The sequence below is a fragment of the Solanum stenotomum genome, chromosome 2, assembly GCF_019186545.1.
Source record: "Solanum stenotomum isolate F172 chromosome 2, ASM1918654v1, whole genome shotgun sequence".
NCBI classification, from domain to species: Eukaryota; Viridiplantae; Streptophyta; class Magnoliopsida; order Solanales; family Solanaceae; genus Solanum; species Solanum stenotomum.
In genome coordinates, this window is record NC_064283.1 from 11,685,224 (window position 1) to 11,703,482 (window position 18,259).

An 18,259-nucleotide genomic window follows, 5' to 3' on the forward strand; every position below is an offset into this window, starting at 1 on the left:
CTACTCTGTTCTCAACTTCTTTCTTATATTGAACCTCATAATCAATGCCTAGTAACTTAGTGAGCGTTTTCTGCTGTAAAATTCTGATGTAACCTTTTGTTCTATCAAATATTTCAAGCTATGATAGTTCGAACCACAACACGCTTGAACTGAAGGTAGTGCCTCCGCTTAACCACAACATTTAGCAAGGCCATGTATTCCTTTTCATAGATAGATTTTCCCTTATGCTTAGGTGCTAGTACTTTACTGAAATAAGTTATCAGTGTTCTTTCTTGCATAAGGACAACACAAATGTCACTATGACTAATTCTGATGTTGAGGACATAGCATATTTGAGAGCTGTAAATGCCAAATCAGCCTTATCATTCCATTTGAAAGCATCCCTTTTATTAGGTTAGTGATAGAGTAACATAACCAACTACATACTTCTTTTTAACACCCTGTCAACCACAAGAACCCTCTAAGACCCTTCAAGGACTTAGAGTAGGTCAATCCACCATTGCTTGTATTTTAGAAAGATCGGTAGTCACTCTTTCTCCAGTAATAACATGACATAGGTACTCAACCTCAGGTTGTCCAAAAGAACATTTAGATCTTTTATCATACAAAGAGGCCTCGCCTCGGGGGTGGGGGTAGAGGGCCCTCGCCTCGGGGGTGGGGTGGGTTTGGGGCCCTTGCTTCGGGGGTGGAGTGGGGTGGGGCGGGGGCAAGAGGCCTTCACCTCGGGGGTGGGGTGAGGCCTTTTCTTCATTCAGCACCAGCTTGTCATCATCATCGGCATCGCTTAGTAAAGCCTCATCTTCATTCAACACCAAAAGTCATCATCATCATCATTGCTAATGATGCCTTATTTTCATTCAATAATGGAAAGCCATCATCATCGTCACCACCCAATGAGGCTCTATTTTCATTCAACATCGTAAAGTCACCATCATCGTAATTTCCCAGTGAGGCCTTATTTTCATTCATCACCAGAAATTCATCATCATTGTCATTTTCCAGTGAGGCCTTATTTACATTCAACACCAGGAAGTCATCATTATCGTCATTGCCTAGTGAGACCTTATCTTCATTCAACACTGGAAAGTCATCATCATCGTCATCGACTAGTGAGACCTTATCTTCATTCAGCACCTGAAGTCATCGTCATCGCCATTGCCCAGTGAGGCGCCATTTTCATGGGCTAATACACACAAAAATTTGAGGAATTTCGTTAATTCCTAAAAATGGGTTTGTAAATACATAGGCGTTTAAAATGGTGTGAATATACGTGGTGGTTCTCCAACTAATTACAGAGGTCTTTAAAAAGTTTTTTAGAAAGAAATTTTGGGTGCTCCGGGTTCTAGACATGGCTAATACACACAAAAAATTGAGAGATTTTTGGTAATTTCTAAAAAAAGGTCTATAAATGCGAAAATAGATGTTAAAAAATGGAGTGAGTATACATGGTGGTTCCCCAACTTATTACGAAGGTCCTCATAAAGTTTTTTTTAAAAAAAAATTGGGGTGCTCAGGGGCGCCAAATCTATTGGATAATACATACAAAAATTTGAGGAATTTGGTAATTCCTAAAAAAAGGTTTGTAAATGCATAAATAAGCGTTAAAAATGGTGTGAGTATACGTGGTGGTTCCCCAACTCATTACTTATGTCCTTATTAAGATTTTTATGAAAAAAAATTTTGGGTGCCCAGAGTACTAGATCCATGGGCTAACACAAGTAGAGGAATTTGGGTAATTCCTAAAAAAGGGTATGTGAATGTGGAAATAGGCGTTAAAAATGGTGTGAATATACGTGGTCGCTCCCCAACTCATTACGAAGGTACTCATAAAGTTTTTTGAGAAAAAATTGTTGGGTTGGGACGCTAAATCCATGGGCTAATACACATGAAAAATAGAGAAATTTGGGTAATACCTAAAAAGAAAAGGTCTCTAAATGCGGAAATAGGCGTTAAAAATGGTGTGAGTGTATGTGGTGGTTTCCATCTAATTACAGAGGTCCTCATAGAGTTTTTTGAGATTTTTTTTGGGTGCTTCGGGGTGCCAGATCCGTGGGCTATACACACGAAAAATCGAGGAATTCGGGTAATTCCTAAAGAAGAGTATGTAAATGCAGAAATATGCGTTAAAAATTGTGTGAGTTTACGTGGTGGTTCCCCAACTCATTACGGAGGTCCTAATAAAGTTTTTTGAAAAAAAAGTTTTAGGTGCTTCGGGGCGCCTGATCCATGGGCTAATACATACGAAAAATCGAGGTATTTGGATAGTTCCTAAAAAAGGTTTTGTAAATGCGGAAATAAGCTTTAAAAAATGGTGTGAGTATACGTGGTGATTCCCCAACTCATTATTGAGGTCCTCATAAAGTTTTTTGAGTAGAAAAATTTGGGTGCTCCGGGCGCTAGATTCATGAGCACACACAAAAAAATTGAAGAATTTGGATATTTCCTTAAAATGGTCTGTAAATGCGGAAACAGGAGTTAGAAATAGTGTGAGTATATGTGGTAGTTCCCTAACTCATTACGGAGGTTCTCATAAAGTTTTTTAAGAAAAATATTTTGAGTGCTCCGGGTCGCCAAATCCATGGGCTAATATACACGAAAAATCGAGAATTTTGGCTAGTTTCTAAAAAAGTGTCTGTAAATGCAGAAATATGTGTTAAAAATATGGTGTGAGTATACGTGGTGATTCCCCAACTCATTACGGAGGACCTCATAAAGTTTTTGTAGGAAAAATTTTTGGGTGCTCCGGAGCACCAAATTCATGGGCTAAATTTTAAAAAATACTTCATTCATCCTTATTAATTCACCGAGATGTGTACATATATAAATTATAACATAAGTAATTTAGTATATGTATTCATTAATTTAGTATACGTGTATAAGTAATTTAGTATATGCATGGATTAATTTAGTATACGTATAGAAGTAATTTAGTATATGTATTGAGTAAGAGTTTCACCTATAATACTATTCCAATCATGCTATTAGCTAATTAATTTTTTATCGATGTTAAAGCATGCAATTTTTTATGATGTTACGAAGTTCAAAAAAGAATTATATATATGCAATTTGTATCTATTCTTACGATATTGACTAATGTCTACTTTAATTTAATGAATTTCAATAAACACATGTAATTCACATCCTTTAGTGCAAGTGGAGAATCTGATTTGATAATAATAACTACTTTATAAGAATTTCAGTACGCACAATGATATATTTTCCTTTCCAAGATAGTTTTTTGATAAATTTATATAATGCAATTGAGATTTATAATGCACAAATAAACTCTTGAATTATTTTATTGATTTCCTTCATTTATTTTGATATAATAGATTTATTCTAAATACAAGACATTTGGAATTAAATTTAAAATTAAATTAAAAAAAGAAAAGAATAAATAAATAAATAAAATCAATAGAGTAAAAAGAGTAAAGCAATCAAAAGAAGAAGAAGTTTAAATGTAAGGCATTTAAAAAAAAATAAAAATTACATGTATTAATTTAGTTTAAATATAAATCAAAGAAAACAAAAAATTATTTATTTAAAATTAAAAAGAAAATAAAAAATATAAATAAATTGAAAATAAATAAAATAAAAATTTATACACTCGACACATGTATATCACTATTGATACTTGAATTGGGTCTTGGCTCCACGTCAGCATAAAATGAGCATGAAAACTAATAGATTAGTNGGGGGGGGGGGGGGGGGGTGAGGTAATATGATCCTACTTAAGTTTAAATATGTTGTTGGAATTTTGAATATAATTCAGGATGGTACTTGTGTTTTATCCCTCCTAAATAATTTATTTTTTTAATATGTAACTAGTGTTTCTTAAAATTATTTTATATTTAATAATTAAAATATGATAAAATTAAGTAAATACATTAAAATATTTCCCTTTTTAACTCGAAATTTCAAATTTAACTAATTTTATATAGTGCATATCCTTTTTAAGTATTTAATAAAATTACTTTTATAATTATATTTTTTATTCATGCTACTTTCCATATACAATATGGTAAGAAATTTAATTTATTTTAAAATTTTCTTTTTGTATTAACTAATGTTTCTTCAAATTATATTTATATTTGATAATTAAAATATGATAAAATTAAGTAAGTATATTAAAATATTTTCCTTTTTAGCTAGAAGTTTCAAATTTCACTAATTTTATTGAGTGCATATCATCTTTAAGTATATGATAATTTAATTTTTTATAGTTAGATTCTTATTTATGCTACTTTCCATTTATAATATGGTAAGAAATCTAATTTATTTATATTGGGGGAGAACTTATGTGTATAAATATCATGGTAATATATCATTTATAAGTACCATTTCTTGAAATTAGTTCACCAACGAAGTTTATGTTATTCTAGTAATGGAGGGTAATAAGACCGTTGGACATCAAAAAATTGCCATGGAAAAAATAGAAAATGAAGCTTCTCGATATGCCTCATTCTTAGAACATCGATTGAGTTTATACAAGTTGGCTGGTGATCTCGTTCAACAACATGATGTTGATATAGGAATAGTTCTTTCTTCTCCGACGAATAAGCCTTACTCATTTTTTCATCCAACTATTGAAGTAGTTTCTCAGCGTTTGATGAATCCAAATGTAGAATTAGGTGACACAACAAAACTTGCTGCAACATGTGTTCGAAACAATGTGAATGAAATAGAATATAAACTTACAGAGTTAAAAATTAGGGAAGATGTTGCAAGCAAGCAAAGCGTTATACTTGACCAAGCCAAAGAGATGAGAGAAATTGGTTGGTGGGAGGATGTAGAAAAACTCAAAACTGATGAGGTGACTCAGTTTGAAGCTTGGCTAGATGTTGCTGATTTTAACATGAAAAATCGTCTGAAACAATTGGAAAATGAAGTTGCATCTAATGCTTCATAAGCAGATTCATCTCTACATTAGTTTTTGAAATTTTATTATTTGTTTTGTTTTTACTTTTTAATTTATTTTATTTTCTTTTATATTGATGATGCTAGCTATTACATGTACTCTACAATGATATTTGTTATAAAATATTATTTCTATTTATATTAATATATTTTTTCTCTTACATGTTTGGTCTCATTTTTTTTATGTTTTGTTTTATAAGTATTTCAGGTAAAGTATATTACTCAATTTATTGTGTTTTTGCCTTTTTTGTGATATAAAATTTTAAAAAAAGTTATATGTTTAATTTTTACCGTCACTCATTGATAATTTTTTTTACATTTATTTAATACTTAAAATATATAAATAAAAAAATTACATTAAACATTAGACTTTTGAAGAATACATGGTCAATCATGTAAGAGAAAAAATATATTATTTTAATGAAAATAATATTATTTCATAATAAATATCGTAGAGTACATGTAACAACATCATCAATATAAGATTAAAAAGTTTGTAAAATAAGTTGAACCAATAATAGAATTTAAAAAATTAATGTAGAGATAAATCTATTTATGAAGCATTAGATGCAATTTTATTTTTCAAATGTTCCCGAAGATATTTCATGTTAAAATCGGTAATATTTAATCAAGCTTCAAAATTAATTAACTCATTAGTCTTGAGTTGATAAATATCCTCCCACCCACCAATTTCTTTCATATGTTTGACTTGATCAAGTATAATTGTTTGATTGCTTGCAACATCTTCTCTAATTTTAAACTCTGCAGATTAATATTCGATTTCATTCACCTTGTTTCAAACATGTGTTGCAACAAATTGTGTAGTGTCATTTAATTCTATATTTGGATTCAAAAAACGGTGAGCAATTGCTTAAGTAGTTGGATGAAAAAATGAATAAGGTTTATTCGTTGGAGAAGAAAGAACTATTCCTTTGTCAACATCGTGTTGTTGAGTGAGTTCACCAACCACTTTATATAAACTCAATCGGTGTTTCAAAAAGGAGGCATATCGAGCGGCTTTATTTTATATTTTTTCATGAAAAAATTTTGACGTCCGACAATATTCTTACCCTTCATTACTAGAATAAAATAAACTTTGTTGATAAACTAATTACATGAAATAATACTTATAAGAGATAGAATACCATGATATTTACACACATATATTCTTCCCCCAATATAGATTAATTAAATCTCTCACTTTATTCTTCCTTTCTTGATAGTGCATCTGCTATTCTATTATCAGTTAGGGTTGGGCATAATATGGTTAAAATCGAAAAAACCAATTGAACCGAATATTTTTAATTTCGGTCTCGATTTTTCGGTTTCTTCGATCGATTTCGATTTCAAAATTCAATATTTCAATTTTTCGGTTCGATTTTGAATTTTTTAGCGGAAGAAAATCGATTAACCGTAATAAACGAAATATATATTTCAATATATATATATGTATTGTTTAGTCTTTACACCCTATTAACTAATCACTATTCAACTCATGCCCCATAGAGGACAGAAATCCTAAACTTAAATCCCTAACGCCCCACGCAGCTCAACTCTCGGGCCAGCCGGCGTCGCCGCTCAGTTCTCGCTGAGTGCTCGCAGGCGTCGCGCAGCCCGCTACTCACTGGCCAGTGGCCACTGCCCACTGCCCACTGCTCACGCTCGCTAGTCGCGCCTCGAAGGTACTAGTTTGTTTTCTCTGTGAATATACTGAATTACTAGTTTGTTTTAACCATTTGGTTCGTAAATTTTATTGACTCGATTAATTTGAATTTGAATTTAAATTCATCAGCGGGATAGGCTGCAGGGATACAATGTTCTCCACCTAAAAGTTATCAAGACTCAAGCTTATTTGATATTTTGTAATGAATATCTTAATTCCACTACTATTTTACAACTATTCTTTTTCATGTTCCAATATACTCAGATTCATAATCTTTATTTTGAAGCTAAATTAATAATGGAATCTAATAAACTTGTGGAAAACAACACGAGTAGCATTCTAGGAGCTCACATTAGAGTTTTTTTTATTCATTGAATGCAACTATGTGATTATATGTGTGATCTGTGAACTGTAAATTGTAATGTACTGCGTCTTTCTGTAATTAAGTTGCAACTCTGTTGACATTTGTGTTAAATGAGTATTCATGAAGTAGTGTTGAGTCATGAGTGTCTATCATCCTTAGAATCAGTTTTGTTTGAATATTTAAGTCAATGACATGGTAAGTTGCAAGTTGAATGCTTGTTGAAATTTGAAGGCAAAAGCCAAACTGTATGGCATAGATTGCTGGAGTTTGGAGATTATATCGTTGAGTGTTGATTGTTGTAGAAGTTAATGTTGATTGTTGTACAGTTAGTGATCATTTGAACAGCAGCACAGCCACCGCAGTCCACAGCCCACATGTGATGAGGTATTGAGGTGAAAACTTACCATTTGCACAAATTTGATATTTGAACAGGTAAAATTATGTCCTTTTGAGTTTAGTGATGGCCTAATTGGGCAGGCTGCAGGTCACTGCCTCACTGGTAGTCAGTCACAACTCACAGGTCAAGTTGTAAATTTATATACAATGAGACAGACTTCCTATAGGAAGTTGCAAATTTATATACAAAAATTTGGTGAATTTCTGCCATTAATTTTTGACCTTCTCTTGAACTGTCAATACATTTGCAAAGCCATAGAATTGGATGTGACTTGTAAGAACATTAGAGGTTGAAGAAATTGAACAAAGTGATTGAATTTTGAAAATGTACCACTGTTATTAAATTTGGTTAAACCGAAAACCAAACCAAACTGAAATTGTAATAACCGGACCGAACGAATTTATTTCAGTTTGGTTTGGTTTCACATTTTTGCCAAACCATAAACCAAAATTTATAAACCGAATTGAACCGACCTAACGCCCAGCCCTAGTGGTGGCTGCTCCCCACTAGGAAGAGGCAGTCAGCCATTTCTGGCGATGGCCATAGAGCTGGCCGTTATGCAATGGGGGGCAATAGATGAATGGAGGTTATTTTTGTAATACTTTTCTTATGCAGATAATATATTAAGACCAGTCCCTATAAGGCTCATTTATTTAACCCAAAAATATCGAGTAAGGTTTTGGGCCTAATGTGATATAAAAAAGGGGAAATAATATAAATGGGTCATAAAATCCAAAATAATTACAAGTTCATACCCAATCAATGTAATTCTTGAAATACCCATTTTCTCATAAATAGTTACAGCCCGTACCCCCATTCATTAAGACTGATAATTTTCGCTTAACTAATACTAAATCATTATCATATAGTATTGCTATCATTAAAGCTGATAATTTTCGTTTAACTGAACTAGTATCATATATACTCTATTGATAGTAATGATAAAGATGAACAAATTATTTTTTAAAATTTTAGTTTCAAATTTAATATAACTACAAATTATATCTCCTTCATTTTTGGTTCGGTTTACTGTTTCTGTGTTCTACTTCGATGTGTTGGTTTGATCTGTAGTTCTAATTTCGATGGTCTTATTACTTTCTGTTTTAGTGAATTTAGGTTTAAGCCGCCCTTGCTGTATGTGGTACAATAGTTCATATTGTCTTGTGAACTTTTGCTGAGATATTGTGACATAGCTAGGACTAGTGAGAGATTTGCCTTCTGGGTCTAGTCCTAGTGCGGATTACCTTTCTTTTGTGGTTTGTGAGCTATTGCATAATCCATTAGTTCTTGCAACAAGTTTTGTGGTAAAGTTTGGTAACTAGTTCTATTGAGTTTAAAGCTATATAAATCCGTCAATGCAATTTAATAATGGTTATTTGGCTTGATGTTCCTTTCTTTATGCAAGAAGATTCCAGCTATTTAAGATCTGCACTTTGTCAATATGCTTGTGTTCTGGTGTATTATGATGCTTGTACTAGGAATTACATTGGATGGGATCTCAGTTGAATTGCATTTCTCATTAACCTTGTTTTGTTTGTATTAGGAAACAAGATGGGGGGAGTGTTTTTAGGTATGCCAGGAACGTGGGCAGGTCATATGCACGAAGCTGCTGACCATTATACAACAAAAATCGGTGGACTTCCTGTAAGAAAATCCTCCTGGATATGGTATAGTTCATTGTGCTTTGATGTTTTTTTGGTATTATAATGCTGCTTCTTTTTTCTTGAACAGGATTGGCCTATTCCTCTTCCTTCAGCAAGTGTTGATTTATTCAAATGCAGTTCTTGTAAAAGTGATTTGTCTCTTCTTGCACAGGTTTGTACTTGAAGCTGTTTGACTAACTTTGAATTACCCTATTACTTGGATTTTTTAAGCTTTAAGACATTTTGCTATATTTTTCTCCTTACATTTGTTTCCCTAGGTTTATGCCCCAATCTCACATAAGAGTTTGAACATTGAAGAGCGTGTAATCTATGTTTTTGGCTGTTTGATGCCAGAATGTGGGAGCACTACTGTAAGGTCTTTTCTTAGTTTTCAAACATATTGCCTTTTTGTTAATGCTTGGAAACTTAATAATCATTTGGATTTAACTTCTGTGGTCTATCTATTATATTTCTATGACAGCTGGAGAGCTATTAGAATCCAAAAGTTTGTAAATAGTGAAGGTTTAAAGAGCCAGTCTGATAAGGCTGTCTCCTCGTCTGAATCTTCTGTATCAGATTCAAAGGAAGGATGGAAGAAGGATATATCGTCATCTGACTCTTTGGAAGAGGATGATGATGAAGATGACGATGACATAGACCTTGCTGAGTTGGGTAGAGCACTTTCTGAAGCTGCAAGCCTAGCTTCTCAGTCCAAGAAACAAAACCATGGTCGTAAATTAACTGCCAAAACTTCATCCCCTGTCTGTGCAGACAGAGTAATTGATAAAAAGTTACCAGGTAATTTCCATTCTGTTTTCCTCGACATTACCTGCACCTTGACATGATCTTTTGCTAGAACCCCTTTTAAATGGTTCTACTTGATATGTTACTGGGTGGTATATGTAAAGGGTTCCCATTTAGCTTTGCTTGATATAAGATGAGCGTGGAACTGTTGTTTGAATCCCCATGGAGACAAAAAAGCTAGGTGATTGTGAACTGTTTACTGGGACGATCGACACCCCAACATAAATTTAGCACTATGATAGAGAACATTACATTGATAAATGCTATTTATAGTTACAGAAAGCCAACTTGTTCTTGTTATTAGCAATGAAACCTTTCAGTTGATAGCAAATAAAAAATTGGATACAGAAATGGCATGTGTGATTGGTAAAATGAATATGTGATTTGTTGGTTGCCTTCCCTTTGTGGGAGGCAGTTGGTGATTCTTGCTGGTTGAGTGATACGTAGATCAGTCAAAGGGCCAATGGATGTATTTACTTATTGTAAAAAAAGTGAGAAAGTGAAATAAACGTCCTATTTGGAGATTGGTTTTAAAATGATCCTTTAAAAATCATTCTAAAAAAAATCATCCTTCAAATATACACCTGAGTGGTTTTAGTTCTTTATGTTTAATGAAATTGAGTACTTTTGACGAAATGGCTTGTGAAAGAACATGAGTCATTTAACGTGTCGGATTCATTGCCATATTCTTGCCATAAGAAAATCCTATTTGTATAGAGACCAGAAAAATCTTATTTGTACAGAGACCAAAAGTGCTCAGCTGCATATTTAAAGGACTGCTTTAAACCAACCCCAAACATAAGAAACTAATTTGTCATTTTCTCTAAAGAAGTCATTGTGTTACGAGAAGTTGACAGCTTACAAAAGTTTAGGTCTTCATACCTTTTAGCAAGTGTTTAAAGTGATACATGAGATCTGCAATTATCACTGGGTAGCATTTGAATGATTACAGTGATTCCTTGCTTCTATATATATGCTGAGGAAGAGAAATTTTCAAAAAAGGATGCTTCTGTCTGTTCAAAAAACATCTCATCTCCAATCAAGGACCATGAAAGTGATCCTGATACTAAAGAAGAAACATGGGAGGTGGAAGATTATGAGTACGATAGGGCATTGAATGCTGACAGGGTTTACCTTAAGTTCAAAAAGCGAGTAGATGCATATCCAGAACAGTGTTTCAGGTACAACTTTAAAAAGCCAGCCTTTGTTTACCATGCATAATCTGTACTTCTGAATTTACTTTTAAGTATCGCCTCCTGGAACTTAACATTTTATTTGGTGGAGTAGATGACTTTTGAGAAGCAAACTCTCAGTTTTTTATATACCTTTTAATTTCCCCAAAGCAGCAAGTGAAGTCCAAGTTTAATGTACTTTTGGTTTCTTGATGTAGTGAACTTTCAGCCTATTCTGCTTCTGTACAAGCTTTCTCTTTGATTATCTTATTCATCTCCAACTGTAGCGTATTACTATTTGTACAACTTTATGCATGTTGAAGTGTTCTCATTTTTTTTCTGCTGTGGCATGTGTGAATTTATAGATGCTTCTTAGAGTAGTCGTTGTGACCTTCTCTTTGTTCCCAACTCTTTGAATGCATCAACTCCTCGTCATAAGTGAGAGAGTGTTGACTAGTTGGTTTCTAATGAAAGGCATTTAAGTCTTATCCGAGTGAGCCTAAGGAGTTTCAGCTCCATTCAAGAAACTTTTAATTATGGACAGTGATTCTGATTAGTCTGGGTTTGGGACTTGGATCAACTGATCCTGGTAAGTTTTCCTTGCCAATCTACTGGTTCTGCTTCTTCTTACTTCAGTTTGGCTGAATTTGTCCTGCTGGGCTTCTCGACTGATCTTGAGATACGTCTTATCACTGATGTCCTTTCCTTGGTTCTGGGCTTGAGCTTCAAACCATCTCAATATTGGGGTAAATTTTGAGAGCCAATGACTCCACCTTTTCAAACTACATTCAGCTTGTTTCTCGTGACACCCGAGATACGTAGGGAACTCTACACAGAGTTTGGTCATACTAATCCAGTCAATCCATTTCCTAGTAGAATCTCCTCGAATTACATATGAACTGATTTCTTGTGTAACTTGAGATATGTAGACAACTTGAAGTCCGGAGTCTGGCCATAGCCCATTTCTTCCGATTTGATCCAATCTACACGCCAAGACATAATTGGCTACTACGTCAACATCTTCGCCGGTCTTGGCCTTGCTTCCATCAACATGTGAAAACTGCCATCAAGTACTTATTTTATTAGTCTGAGTATTAATTTATCTTTCATCATAAAACACATCTTAATGCTAACAGTTGGCTGACATACTGTGAGATTGATTAGGATTACACACTGGAAACCACATCTTAGGTTGTACATTCAGTTTTCACCCACTCCCACTGAGCTCAAGGTTACTTTTATTTTTTGTTTACTTTATTGTTTTCTTAGTCAACTGCTAACGCCAACTGTCATTTGTTGGAGACTGGCATACTTTATCCAAAAAGAAGTTAAATAAAATAAATACAGAGAGTATCATATAGTTCTCTGTTGGTAGGTTTTAGGATTCCTTTCCATTTCTATACGCCCAAGGTTTCTTTTATTTGACCTCCTTACATTAGTTAATCATTAACATTCTCTCTCCTTACTAAAAAATCTATTATTTACTTTTACATGTAGATACTCATATGGTGGAAAGCCGCTTTTGGCTTCTGGAGATGCTGGTGATCCAGGGATGTGCAGGCTTTGTGGTGCAGCACGTCAATATGAAATGCAGCTGATGCCCCCATTGCTATATTTTCTGCAGGAAGCCGTGAGCGAGAAAGAAAAACATGCCTTGGATAACTGGAATTGGATGACTTTAATAGTCTATACTTGCTCACAGGTCAGCCTTTAACTGGATATGGATTGTAGGGTGGAAAGATATGTTGGATCTGTATACTTTTCTAAGCCAAATGGTTATTTTTTAGCTGATGTATCATGAAAGGCGAGTGCATAGCTGAAACACTGTATGTATTAAAAATTCCATTTAATCAGTTTTAAAAAAGAGGTTTGAACCCAGTAATTCACATGACCTGGGGAAGAATCAGAAACTCAAAAGGGAGGCTCTTCTAGTGACTCTTCTGTGTTACCTGCTGCATATTACATCAGAAGAACCAAAAAATAAAAAATAAAAACCTAAAGTTGTAAAATTAAAAGGTTAGGAAGTAAGAAGTTGAATTGAAGGAAAACTGTAATAGGTTATGACTTTTTACTTCAGCTTTTCACTTGTTGAAAATGCGCGTCTCCCATGGGACAGTTTTGTGCGAGTTTGAATTAATCACTCTCCTCTTGTTCCTTTGCTTTCTGAAGTGAAATTTTACTTGTGATCTCTTTCTTTCATTTGCTGGTTGAACTATCTATTTTCTTTTGTCAATTGTGGACGATACTACTCTTTATTTTCAGGCGTAGTTAACCCCATTGTCTGTTTCATTTTCAGAACTGTTCAAAAGATAACTCTAGCGATGATGGCTGGACTGTGGCTGAGGAAACTGTTGTCGTACAATATGAATAGCATCGACTAAATTATCATATGCTGTTTCGTATGATTTTGTGATATTAGGGTATATTTTCGTCATAATTTTTGTTGTTATTATAAAGTAGATTAGTAGCAGGGTTGTAACAGTCAATTGAGTCAAGGGTGGGTTTCTTTTTGCTTACATTGTTTTTGAGTTTGCTGTTACTTGGTGTTAGTTAGTGTCGAATGGTTGAGATGCAAATTGTCAAATTTTGGTTCGGATCATGTGTTCTATTGAATTGCAGAACCTCAAAGACTATAGAACACACTTGTTTTGGAATGGCGATGAAAACATACACGGAAAAGAGTCAAATATACTCCTGTACTATCAAAAGAGTTTAAAATATGCTCTTGTTATATACTTTTTTTTTTAGGACTATTGTTTGAAATGAGGAAAGTTCACTAGCCTGAGTTCAAAGCCAATATATTGAACTCTATGCTATTGTCTGTTATCCTTTTAACACTTTAAGCTTGTTAAATCTATAACATAAATCTTCTTCACCTTTTTCTATTTCGCTTTTACCCCTGTTGGGTCTCACTTTTTTGGCAAAAAGTCCACAAAGGTGTACTCTTCTATTTAAATATTCATTATTTTAGGGGTAATATTAGAATATTATAAAGTCTTTTTATAAATTGAGATAAACAGGAGATGAGACCTCTGGAAGAACTAAAAGTGTCATATCTGGAGCCATTTATGATTTTAAAAATATACCAATTGTTAGAAATAGGTCCCAAAGATCATGTCAATCCAAAGGTCAGCGAACCCCATATATCTCATGACATGACACAACTAATTCCAAAATACTTAGTCAAAAGTTCTGATCATATCAAGTTTGAAAAATAACATTACCATTCACATTAGGCATCTTTATATTATCAAGAGGCAAAGACTTGTCTTTATAATCAATTCTTTCCTCCAACATATACATTACAACATGAGCAAATTACATCAAGGAAACTAAAACATACTTTGCATAGTAAAGAAGATAGTATTAAGTACAAATAGTAGAAATGTAAAAACTAATTAAGTCCATCTCTTCTTGATTCTAGCTTTGAAACCATGTTGCATGTAGAGAATAATTGAGACATTAGGGCAAACTTTGTGTCCATTGATCACTTCAACTTTATAATTATGTATGATAGAAGCAGCCACAGCTTTCATTTGAGTGAAAGCTACTTCTTTCCCTAAACAAGTCCTTGGCCCTGCATTGAAAGCTAAGAACTTGTACGAAGGCTCGTGCCTAATCAATCCTTTCTCAGATATCCATCTCTCTGGCTTAAATTCTAAACAATCTTTTCCCCATATCGATTCCATCCTCCCCATCGCGTACAATGAGAACACCACTCTCATTTTAGGATGAACATGGTGTCCACTTGGAAGAGTATCAGGTTCTAGAGGAGTCTTATGTTGGAATGGTACTGGTGGATATAGCCTTAGTGATTCACACAATGATGCATGCAAGTAAATTGCATTTTTCAACTCGTTCGCGTTAAAAAGCCTCCATTTTGATGATGATGATGATGATGTCAACGAGACAATTGCCTCGAGTTCTTCCATGATCTTTTTTTCAACCTCAGGGTGAGTCGCGACTAGCCAAATGAACCATGTTAGTCCTGAGCTAGTCGTATCACGCCCTGCAATCATGAGGTTCAATATGGTATCCCTCAAGAACTTATCATCAAAATTTTGTCCATCATTTAATATGTATGAGGTCAAGAGATCATCACAATCCTCTTCTTCATCTTCCTTTGTTTTTGTTGCAAAATTACTTAATTCATCGCGTTTCATCGATATATACTTGCTTATAACTTGATCAAGAACATCCCATGCTCTAGTTAACTTACCTTCATACCCAATCCCTAGCCATTTTTGCAACTTCCAAACACTCTTTGGCAACAAATGTCTAATGAACAACACTTCTTCTACCTCATCCATAGCTCTAGAGAAAGGAACACGAGGGAATTCGATTGAGAGACATCCAGGATCATACCCTGTAACCAATATACATGTTGTATCAAATGTATATCTTTGAAAAACATCTTGCAAATCCACAACTCTATCATCTCTAGCCACATTTTCAAAAACAGGAACAAGTCCATTTTCAATCTTGTCCCAACTAGATTTCACCAAACAATTATAAAACCTTTGATGAGTGATCAAACTCCTAGCATATTTCCTCTGTCCCTTCCATAAATCCAAATCAGAATTGAAAATGCCATCTCCCAATACATCAAATATCTTCTTAAACTCTTCCCCTTTAGGAAAATTCGCAAAGTTTGCGCTCATGATGTAGTGAACATTTTCAGGATCCACTGTCCCAAGAATGTCCATGTTAGTGAACCATGGACCTTCTAGCAAGAAAGTTCCACCACTTCTTGAAAAAATTTCATAACATCTTTCATGTATTCTATTTACATTGAAAAGTAAGTTTGGTAACATTCCAAGAAATGGCCAATTCCATGGTAAGCCACTTCTATCACCTAAAGCCAAAAATACAAAAAAGCAAAATATTGCAACAAAAAACTCAAAGTAACCAATTGAGGCCATAATTTCTTGCTTAGTGTTAACTCTTTTGGGAAGGTTACTTCATGATTTATAGATAATTAATTATATATTTTAGTCTTATTGATACCTAACAATCTACCTTGACGTGTGTATTGAAATATAGTCAAAAAATATGTATCATGGTAGGGTAGTATAAAATACGAAAAATTTATAAGCATCGATGATTATTCAAAGACATGTGTCTTCATACACACGTTGTTATTTAATCATAGTATACTTAATTAATTGGTGTGGTTACCTTAGTTGAAATGGTTGTTTTGATGTAATTAAACATCGGGTGTGAGTAAGTATTTAGCTATAAAATGTTGTCAAGTCTTTCACGTTATGAAATTTTTATTAAAATATTTTTCAATCTTGGTAATGATTTGATTGCTTATCTTCTAATAGTAGAATAAAGTTTCTTGCTGAATTAGACAATGGTTTCCCAAATCAGGTAATCATTCAAAATTTTGGATTTTAGAATTGAAATGGACATTGCATACCTTATATTGCACAATATTGATTAAATGTGTTTCTGTCTAAAAAAAATAAAATCTTTTAGAGCTTTTCTTGTATCAATTATGGGGGTGTAAAATATGTTCCAAAAGTTGATGGTCCGATCAATCCACCCAAAATTTTAAGGGTTGGATAGAAGATAATTTCATATTGAATTGATTTTAGCATAATCTGTTTTTAAAATGATCTCGAATTTAGCTCAATACTACCTCAATTCTAGATTATTTTAAGATTTACTTTAATATGAATAAATTGCTTGAGATTTATTTTGATTTTTTTCTATGAGTTGGGGTTCGAGCCTCGGATCGAGGGTCTAGCTCAAGTCCAGGGTCAGGATTAGGTCATAGTTCCAAGTCGGATCTCGAGTTTCAGATTAGAGTCGGCGCTCTTGTTGAGATCGGGTCATGGGTAGGGCTCAAGTCCCGAGTCGAGGTCGATTCTCAGGTTTGGATTGGGTCTCAGTCCCTCGATTAGAGTCAAGGAGCGCTCTAGTTGAGATTGGGTCATAGTTAGGGATCAAATCTCGAGTCTCCAATCCTGAGTCGAGGTAGATTCTCAAGTTTGGGTTGGGTCTCAATCCCTTGATTAAATTCGGGGTTGGGTTTCAAGACCTACATCAAAGTTAGAGTCGTGTCTTGAATTAGGATATAGGCCCAAGTTATGGATCTTGAATTAGGATCTAGGCTCGAGTCTTGTATCCCGAGTTAAAGTCCAGTCTCAGGTTGAGATCAGATTTAGAATCCCAAATCAGGGGTAGAGTCGAGTCACATATCTTAGATCAAGGTCAAGGTCAAATCTCGTATCCTGGATCAAGGCCTGATCTCAAATACCTCTCATTTGTATACATGCTGGTGTCCCTTTCTCACTAGAAAGTGAGATTACACGTGGCTTGTGAAAGCTCAATTTCAGTAGTTCTAGCAATTTCCATTCCTCTTTTCTTATATTATATATATGTTATCCTAATTGAAGAAATCTACTAAAAACATACATCAATTACGATTTTACAATCAACTACATAACTTGTATTGCGCGTGTACCCTATCATACAAAATTTTTACAAAATCATAAAAACATTATTAGAAATTTCACTTATAAGATTTTTAAAAAAATGAAAAATGTGTTAATTTTTTAAAATGATTTTAAGTAATTAGCTCGAATTAGTCATCAAAATAATAAATTTAATTTAGTTTGGATGATGATAGTGACCACAATGATGACTCATTCATGTGAAATCAAATACGTAACTAAGAAGAAGTAGATTAGTAATACCTTATTAATAGTTTATTCATGAGGGTGTAAATCTTATCTCGAGTTGTTGAAAGTTAAACGGAAATATTAGTAGTTCAGTTAATTAGTTAGCTAAATTTTTAGTTAGTCTCGAATATGATGGTGACCACGATGATGACTCATTCATGTGAAATCAAATGCGTAACTAAGAAGAAGTAGATTAGTAATGCCTTATTAATAGTTTCGAGTTGTTGAGAGTTAAACGGAAATATTAGTAGTTCAGTTAATTAGTTATCTGAATTTTTATTTAATCTCGATGATGATGGTGACCACGATAATGACTCATTCATGTGAAATCAAATACGTAACTAAGAAGAAGTAGATTTGTAATGCCTTATTAATAGTTTTGAGTTGTTGAAAGTTAAACGGAAATATTAGTAGTTCAGTTAATTAGTTTTCTAAATTTTTATTTAGTCTTGATGATGATGGTGACCAAGATGATGACTCATTCATGTGAAATCAAATACATAACTAAGAAGAAGTAGATTAGTAATGTCTTATTAATACTTTATTCATGAGGGTGTAAAATCTTATCTCGAGTTGTTGAAAGTTAAACGGAAATATTAATAGTTCAGTT

The 18,259-nt window shown here is 33.7% G+C and overlaps 3 protein-coding genes across 6 annotated transcripts in view; 2 read left to right on the top strand and 1 right to left on the bottom strand.

Moving 5' to 3' along the window:
* The window catches only part of LOC125856627 (probable 20S rRNA accumulation protein 4), a 61,953-nt gene extending 48,130 nt beyond the window's left edge, over window positions 1-13,823 (top strand). Inside the window, exons 1-9 of one of the 4 annotated variants that reach the window (XM_049536214.1) lie at window positions 6,470-6,599; window positions 7,377-7,464; window positions 8,885-8,985; window positions 9,073-9,156; window positions 9,263-9,360; window positions 9,466-9,782; window positions 10,741-10,969; window positions 12,458-12,662; window positions 13,257-13,823. In XM_049536214.1, coding sequence (XP_049392171.1) covers window positions 8,893-8,985; window positions 9,073-9,156; window positions 9,263-9,360; window positions 9,466-9,782; window positions 10,741-10,969; window positions 12,458-12,662; window positions 13,257-13,331 — 1,101 coding nt within the window. In that variant the 5' untranslated portion in view covers window positions 6,470-6,599; window positions 7,377-7,464; window positions 8,885-8,892 and the 3' untranslated portion in view covers window positions 13,332-13,823. Of the gene's footprint in view, window positions 1-6,469; window positions 6,600-7,376; window positions 7,465-8,884; window positions 8,986-9,072; window positions 9,157-9,262; window positions 9,361-9,465; window positions 9,783-10,740; window positions 10,970-12,457; window positions 12,663-13,256 lie in introns of those variants that run through there. The other 3 variants (XM_049536217.1, XM_049536215.1, XM_049536216.1) reach the window with 3 other exon arrangements.
* LOC125855692 (agamous-like MADS-box protein AGL61) lies at window positions 4,385-4,909 on the top strand. Its single transcript, XM_049535433.1, has one exon. The coding sequence runs from the start codon at window positions 4,385-4,387 to the stop codon at window positions 4,907-4,909; it is 525 nt and encodes a 174-aa protein (XP_049391390.1).
* A 389-nt stretch (window positions 13,824-14,212) lies between the features above and the next one.
* Window positions 14,213-15,882, bottom strand: LOC125855374 (alkane hydroxylase MAH1-like). The gene has a single exon (XM_049535094.1). It carries the CDS (start codon window positions 15,880-15,882, stop codon window positions 14,359-14,361), a length of 1,524 nt encoding a protein of 507 aa, XP_049391051.1. The 3' UTR covers window positions 14,213-14,358.
* Window positions 15,883-18,259: the final 2,377 nt, after the last annotated feature.

Bases quoted from the DNA above. Each gene is read 5' to 3' on its own strand.
- LOC125855692 (XM_049535433.1), top strand. From the start codon at position 4,385: ATGGAGGGTAATAAGACCGTTGGACATCAAAAAATTGCCATGGAAAAA.
- LOC125855374 (XM_049535094.1), bottom strand. From the start codon at position 15,882: ATGGCCTCAATTGGTTACTTTGAGTTTTTTGTTGCAATATTTTGCTTT.